General features: G+C 41.0%; 2 protein-coding genes across 2 annotated transcripts in view; one reads left to right on the top strand and one right to left on the bottom strand.

The window, feature by feature from the left end:
* Positions 1–1,231, bottom strand: part of syt11a (synaptotagmin XIa) — an 11,059-nt gene extending 9,828 nt beyond the window's left edge. Inside the window, exon 1 of the mRNA XM_061033333.1 lies at positions 920–1,231. Within this exon, the coding sequence (XP_060889316.1) occupies positions 920–953 (34 nt within the window). The 5' untranslated portion in view covers positions 954–1,231. The remainder of the gene's footprint in view (positions 1–919) is intronic.
* Positions 1,232–7,012: 5,781 nt separating this feature from the next.
* Positions 7,013–7,500, top strand: part of LOC132961602 (methyltransferase-like protein 27) — a 6,937-nt gene continuing 6,449 nt past the window's right edge. Inside the window, exons 1-2 of the mRNA XM_061033334.1 lie at positions 7,013–7,143; positions 7,230–7,358. Of these exons, the coding sequence (XP_060889317.1) occupies positions 7,027–7,143; positions 7,230–7,358 (246 nt within the window). The 5' untranslated portion in view covers positions 7,013–7,026. The remainder of the gene's footprint in view (positions 7,144–7,229; positions 7,359–7,500) is intronic.

A 7,500-nucleotide genomic window follows, 5' to 3' on the forward strand; every position in this document is an offset into this window, starting at 1 on the left:
ATTTGTTAAACTGAAGCCACAAACGGGCCGGTCCTGCTACCCTGATGTAAACAAGCCCAGTTAACAGATCACATCTTGTAGGAGCCGAGCGGTTTGTCAGGCTGTTTTCAAATCCAAAACCTGCCTACCTTCTCTGGTCCAAACAAATCCAGAGCATTCAGGAGCAGAATCTAAAGTTAGAAGGAGGACATACTGGCTGCTGCATTGTTGTCAGAGAAGCCAGCACTTCAACATGTTTCCTTAATGATCAGATAGTAAGATACCTTTATCATCTCACTCTCTACACAGCTCACTGATTGGACCTTTATCATCTCACTCTCTACACAGCTCACTGATTGGACCTTTACATTATTCATAATATTCTGTTTTTTTAATTAAATCAGAGCACAATGTTTGATCTGTCAGCTGCTTTATTCCACGCCATCTTTTCTTCCTTATTATCACTAATATCAGTAAATTAAAGTTGATTAAAGGTTGAATTTCTCTGTTTCTACAATAAACAGGACACAGACATGACGTCACCCCTACCCACCCTGACTGGCCCGCCCTGCTGTTATTTTTTTATTTTACATCCTGAATTATAACATTAATGTGTAAAGAAATGAATCAGTGCTGGTTTATAGACTTTACACGACACTTCAGTTCATATCTCTGTGCTGTGACATCATTTAGCTAACTAACGGTGGTCATCATGGCGGCTGGTTCGTTTTAAAGAGTAAATTCATCAGATGGAGTTTTCAGGGTGTTGGCATGACAACGCCTCATTAACGGTATGAAGATGACAGGACATTTTGACCCCACGGAGCCGCTGAAGTGATGATAAAATAACATACACGCAGGACAAAAACACGACGGAGGGTCTCTTTATGTGGACGGTAATCAGCTCGTACGCGGGGCAGAGAAAGGGCCCGGTTCTTACCGTAGGCGGGTCCCAGCTCGATCATGTCCGCCATTTTGTGGATGAGGGCAGGATGCGGTGCTGACGGAGCGGGGGAAGAAGAGCGCAGAGATGGAGAGGACACCGACTGACGACAGCGGGGCCTTTTTACTTCACATCCATCCAGAGAGGCGACGAGGAGCGAAATCACCGAAAACAAGCCGCTGAACCGGGGGGTGAAGTCCTCATATGCCCGCTGACGGAGCCGTCGTCCGCTCGGAGGGTCGGTGTCTCTGTCGGTTGCTGCTCGGCTTGGCTCGGCTCCGCTCGGCTCGGTGCACAGTGATGCTCGCGCGAGGATGCAGGGAGGCTGCGACTGGACCAGGATCGTCTAATAGAGTAATGACTCACTCGGCAGGAAAAAGAAAACATGTGAATAAAATGTAGTGATTTCGGTTACACTTTATATGAACTTATAATGCATCAAGCCCCATTTAAGATAAGATAAGATATACTTTTTTCATCCCAGCAGGGAAATTTAGGTGTTCAAGCAGCCAGCATACATACAAACACACAACACAACACATATATACATACATATCCCACACATACAAAAAACCATGAGCCCACAATACAGTTTGATATATGCAGCTCAGGCTAAAGTTTAAAAGTTTAAATGTCTTCTGTCCTTACTTAAAGGGGAGTCGTTATAAAGTGCAATTGCAGTAGGTAAAAAAGTATTTTTAAATCTGTCCTTTTTGCAGCTTAGCTGCCGTAGCCTCCCACTAAAAACACTCTTTTGTTCACACACGAGATTGTGTAAGGGATGCATGTTATTGTCCATAATGTTCAACAGTTTCTGTATCATCCTTCTCCCCATCACCACCTCCAGGGGCTCCACAGCAGTCCCCAGCACAGAGCCAGCCCTCCTAATCAGCTTGTTAAGCTTTTAGAGTCACAAGCCCTGATGCTGCTCCCCAACAGACGGCTGCAAAGAAAATGGCACTTACCAGAACAGTCTGATAAAACATGGATAACATTTTGCTACACACATTAAAAGACCTAAGCTTCCTCAAGAAGTAGAGTCTGCTCTTATAATGCTTTATAATAGTCCTTAAAAGTGATAAGCATTCATTACAACTTATAACAACGTTAATGAGGTGTTTTTTTTTCAAACCTTCTCTGTCCAAGGCAGCAAACTAAAGGAAAAGCCAGCAGCTGTAACCTTTGATCTCCAATAATCATCATGTTTGTCACTCCATAAACTCACTCTGTCTTTGGTGAAAGTGCTTTCAGTGTGTTTGCTCTATTATAAACTAGAACATTTAGTCGACTTTGAAGATTTTAAATTTAAAGCAGGATAAAGGATTGTTAGATGACTGAATGTTTCTCTCTGCTCAACGCTTCTGATTTCTTCTGACCAGAATATTTTTCTGGTAAAACAAATGTTAAATCAAATATTGTCATTATAGCCCAGCTTCTTCGGTTCCACAAAATGTGTGCAGAGTGAGATGTCTTCATATTGTCTTCCTCACTGGAGTGGTCCTCGCGGGAGCGTAGGCCCCGCCCCCCTGTTCTGCGTCAGTCTGTGTTAGATAATAAACAGGAATTGTTCTTGTATGTACATGAAGAGGAAACCATCCAAACAGGAAGTGTGTTTTATTTATTTCTGTTTTAAACGTCAGAGTGAGGCGGCTTAACATTTATATTTCTGTTACTTTAACTCTGATCTGTTTCATTGGTCAGTTTGTTTCCTCTGTGAGCAGCACTAAGCATCACTTTACCTCTGGTGTGAAATCCACACTGATTGGTCGTTATGTGTGTCACTCAATCAACCAATCAAACAAACCACGTCTTCTTTATGGAAGTAATTAGCAGTAATTAAGTTTACTGTTCCAACAGAACCGGTATGCTAACTATGAAGCTAACTATGAAGCTAACCTTTAGCATACTGACAACAAACTGTTAACCGCTCGTTGTCAGTATATGTGTAGCGCTGCCGGAGAAGCACCAGAACTATTTTGTCTGGTTTTCAAAAATGAAGCCGATGCTGAAGTGTAAAATCCTGCAGTTCCTCGAGTGTCCACTAGAGGCTGGCTGCAGGAGCACAGGAAGTCACATACACACCCATTCTAAAACACACAAACATACACACACACGCACACAAAAACACACATACACATACACAACCCCCCCCCCCCCACACACACACACACACACACACACACACCAGCTTTTTGTGTTTTTTGTTTGCCAAGCGTATAAAATGGTATTTAAAAAACAATGGTATGATTGATTAGATGAAAGTGAAATTAATTTGAAACATTTTGTAATTTGAACTTCAGGTTAACCATTTCAGTTTTACTTTGCTTTTGTTTTACTGCTGAATAATTATATGTCCAAACACTGATGGGCTGCAGTAACTAACAATTGTTAATGGGTTTTTATGTAATTGAGTTGAAAAACAAGATGTATATTATTTTCCACTCATTTGTTTTGATTCCTATTTTATTTTATTATTTTATAGATCAGATGAAAATATATTTATATGTTATAAACTAAATCTTACAGTTACAGGCCTGTATGTTTGGGTGTGTGAGCAACAATTCATATTCAATTCAATTCAAAAAACTTTATTTGTCCCCGGGGGGCAATTCAAAGGCACACAGAGCAGTAAATTAACAACAGTGCAGGTAGACAAAACATTTTAACCTAAATATAAAGTGTCAATTTAAATACAACTTAAAGCTAAAACTTAACTTAAAATACAAAATATAAAAGAGTAGATAGAAGTGGACAGTGATCAGACTAACAGATGTAAACAGATGTAAACAGAACTATGTGCAGTAAACGAGAAATAAGTATATATATATAGAGCACATGAACTGAACAATTGATTAAAATCAGTTAATTAATTAATTAACACTGAATGCAACACATGAATGCGTTCTACGAGACACATATGACACACGTGTAATTAGAACAGTTTTATCAGCCTGGGCATCAAGTACCAAAATGTACTCTGTGAGAGATATAAACATAACTTTTACATCTTTTTGAGACTTTAAAAGTACTCGATAAACAGAAACCACCACTGTTCTCTCTCTTTCACTTGCAGCAGTCGTTGGATACAAATATTACGTTAACATCTGTAGATTTATTTTTACTTCAGGTTGGCTACTTTTGGCTAGTAACATAAGAGTGATTGAATCGTTTTAAAACATCTGGTATCAAAAATAACTGAAACATTTTCACATCTTTGCTTTACATATCTCCCTTTTCTGCATATTTTTACCCACTGAGTGCTGTAAGTAACCTCCCCAGTGCCTTTAAATTGAGTGTCCTGGTTATGAGCCTTATCCTCTAGGAGTTATTTTTGATCAAGATATGTCTTTTAGCTCTCACATCAGTCAAGTTTCAAGAACAGCCTATTTTCACCTTCGTAATATATCCAAGATCAGGAATATCCTGTCGCAAAGTGATGCAGAAAAACTAGTTCATGCATTTGTTACCTCCAGACTGGATTATTGTAACTCTCTTTTGTCAGGGTGCTCTGGCAAATCTCTAAAGACTCTTCAACGGGTCCAGAATGCTGCAGCTCGTGTACTGACCAGAACCAGGAAATGGGACCACATTACTCCTGTCCTGGCTTCTCTGCACTGGCTCCCTATACAGTCTAGAATAGAATTCAAGATCCTTCTTCTCACCTACAAAGCTCTAAATGGCCAGGCACCATCTTATCTTAAGGAGCTACTAGTGCCGTACTGTCCCTCGAGAGCGTTGCGGTCCCGGAGTGCAGGCCTGCTGGTGGTACCTACAGTCTCCAAGTGTACTATGGGGGGTAAAGCCTTCAGTTATCAGGCCTGCTGGTGGTACCTACAGTCTCCAAGTGTACTATGGGGGGTAAAGCCTTCAGTTATCAGGCCTGCTAGTGGTACCTACAGTCTCTAAATGTACTATGGGGGGTAAAGCCTTCAGTTATCGGGCTCCTCTCCTCTGGAACCGCCTTCCAGCCGGGGTCCGGGAGGCAGACACAGTCTGTATTTTTAAGATTAGACTTAAAACTTTCCTTTTTGATAAATCTTATAGTTAGGGCTGGTGCTGGTGTAGACCAGCTCTTAGTTATGCTGCTATAGGCTTAGACTACCGGGGGAACTGGCACCCTGAGCTCCTCTCTCTCTCTCTCTCTCTCTCTCTCTCTCTCTCTCTCTCTCTCTCTCTGCATATACAGTACATCATATTACTGCATGTATCTATCTATAAATCTCAGTCACTAACCACCTACTTTCCTGGGAGCTCTTGAGCTCTCTTAGACTCCTCAAGATTGTCAAGAGCAGTCTAGTCCTGTGAAGACTGTTTCATCATGAGCCGGGGATCCGGCCGAAGATTTCTGCCTTTTAATAAGAAAGTTTTTTCTTACCACTGTAACTTTTGCTGCTTTGCTAAAGTGCTCATGATGGATAGACCAGATCTTTGTAACATAACAATGAGTAAGGTCTTTTACCTGCTTTATGTAACATAACAATGAGTAAGGTCTTTTACCTGCTTTATGTAACATAACAATGAGTAAGGTCTTTTACCTGCTTTATATAACATAACAATAAGTAAGGTCTTTTACCTGCTTTTTGTAACATAACAATGAGTAAGGTCTTTTACCTGCTTTATGTAACATAACAATGAGTAAGGTCTTTTACCTGCTTTATGTAACATAACAATGAGTAAGGTCTTTTACCTGCTTTTTGTAACATAACAATAAGTAAGGTCTTTTACCTGCTTTTTGTAACATAACAATGAGTAAGGTCTTTTACCTGCTTTTTGTAACATAACAATGAGTAAGGTCTTTTACCTGCTTTATGTAACATAACAATAAGTAAGGTCTTTTACCTGCTTTTTGTAAAGTGTCTCAAGATAACACTTGTTATGAGTTGACGCTATACAAATAAAAATTGATTGATTGATTGATCCTGGTTGGTCCTAAAACAAAGGCAAACTGCAGTAAGTGTCACTTACTGCAGTTTGCCTTTGTTTCACAGTGTATTTTACAGATACTGCGTAACTAAAAAACCCAACATCTCTGGGAAATAAAGCAGTAGAACTATGAAACTGTCACAGATTGAGGAGCAGATACTGCACTTTGGCTTTGTAGAGTAGACTTGTTTATCTGTGTTTAATTGCTTACTGGGTGTGTTTTTTTGAGTCCTGGTGACAACATTACCTGTCAGACCAGACACCCTTCCTGTCCTGTCCTGTCCCCCCCCCCCCCCCCCCTAACCCTAACCCTCCTTATAAACCAGTTCCACCAGCTGTAATCACTGTGTCCTCATATACCTGCTGCTACAGGAACACACAGGTGAGTACATCATACTTCTTTACATGAATTTAAACAATGTTTTTATATGAAAGAGAGACTTCTGTCTGTATCTGATTGAAGTGACTCAAAGTAAACGCTTCATAATAACATAAAGTCGTGCATGTGCTGTATTTCATTTCATTTTATTATTTGTTCCGTACATGTCAAAAAAACAACTAAAAAAAGAAAAAAAAATTATTCACACTTTATCTCATGGACGGAAGAAAGGAGCAGGGAGAAGAAGAAATCTTGTTTTGCCTGCCTCTTACTCAAACAAAACAAAAATGTCTGGATGGTTTGTCCAGTTACAATCACTGAATGAATACCAACATAAAACAATCTGACCATTCAGTCTTCACTTCCTCAGAAATAAGAAGGAACACAAACACAAAACACACTAACTGACAACTTCATACAGTCTGACAACTTCGTACATTTTCTTAAACTGAAATATCTGAACACAACCCTTCAACCTGAAATCGTTCTTCAGCACCGCACGGTACCGATTGCCGGTGTGACCGCGCCCTCAGATGTTTTTTGTGTCCTTATACTCCGTATATGATGCAGCCTGAAGGCACAGAGTTATAAACATGTGGAACATCTGGTGCTGCAGCTCTGATCACACACAGCCAGCAAGCAGGAATGTCTTAAAGAATGAGTGACAGCTGAGGACACACAGAGAGAACGTCCCAGAGCACAGGGACATGTCTAAACCCTGAACTCATGTTTCACTGCATTCCTGCACTTTTTAAAGGGTATGTTAATTGTCTCTCCTCCGGCAGGAAGTCGTCTCCTCATCATGTCGGACTGCTGCAGATCTGTGGACGATGTGAGGGCTTTCCTTCACTCCAGTAAAAACCTGGACCCCCAGGAGAGGATGAAGTTCTACGACAGCTGGGCTCCGACATACGAACGGGTCAGTGGACACAAACTCCTACCTGCCTTTTTCCACATAATGACATCATCCTGTCCCACACTGACCCTAACATGTCCCCCTAACAGGACTCAGAGACCATCAGCTACAGAGCTCCTAACATAGTGGTAGATTTCCTGAATAGGAACCTTCCCGGGAGTCATGAGGACGTCAAGGTTCTGGACGTGGCCTGTGGATCCGGTCTAGTCGGCAAACTGGTGAGAGGGGGTTGATTTAGAAGATTGAACCAAAACTCAGGTTTCTGTCACATGAGGGTGGGGGGGGGTCCATGAATCTGCATATCAGTGACACACGTTAACTTCCACATCACGAAGTAAACTGTCATAGACTTCAAAGTGA

The sequence above is a fragment of the Labrus mixtus genome, unplaced genomic scaffold (assembly GCF_963584025.1).
Source record: "Labrus mixtus unplaced genomic scaffold, fLabMix1.1 SCAFFOLD_101, whole genome shotgun sequence".
In the NCBI taxonomy this organism is placed as follows: Eukaryota; Metazoa; Chordata; class Actinopteri; order Labriformes; family Labridae; genus Labrus; species Labrus mixtus.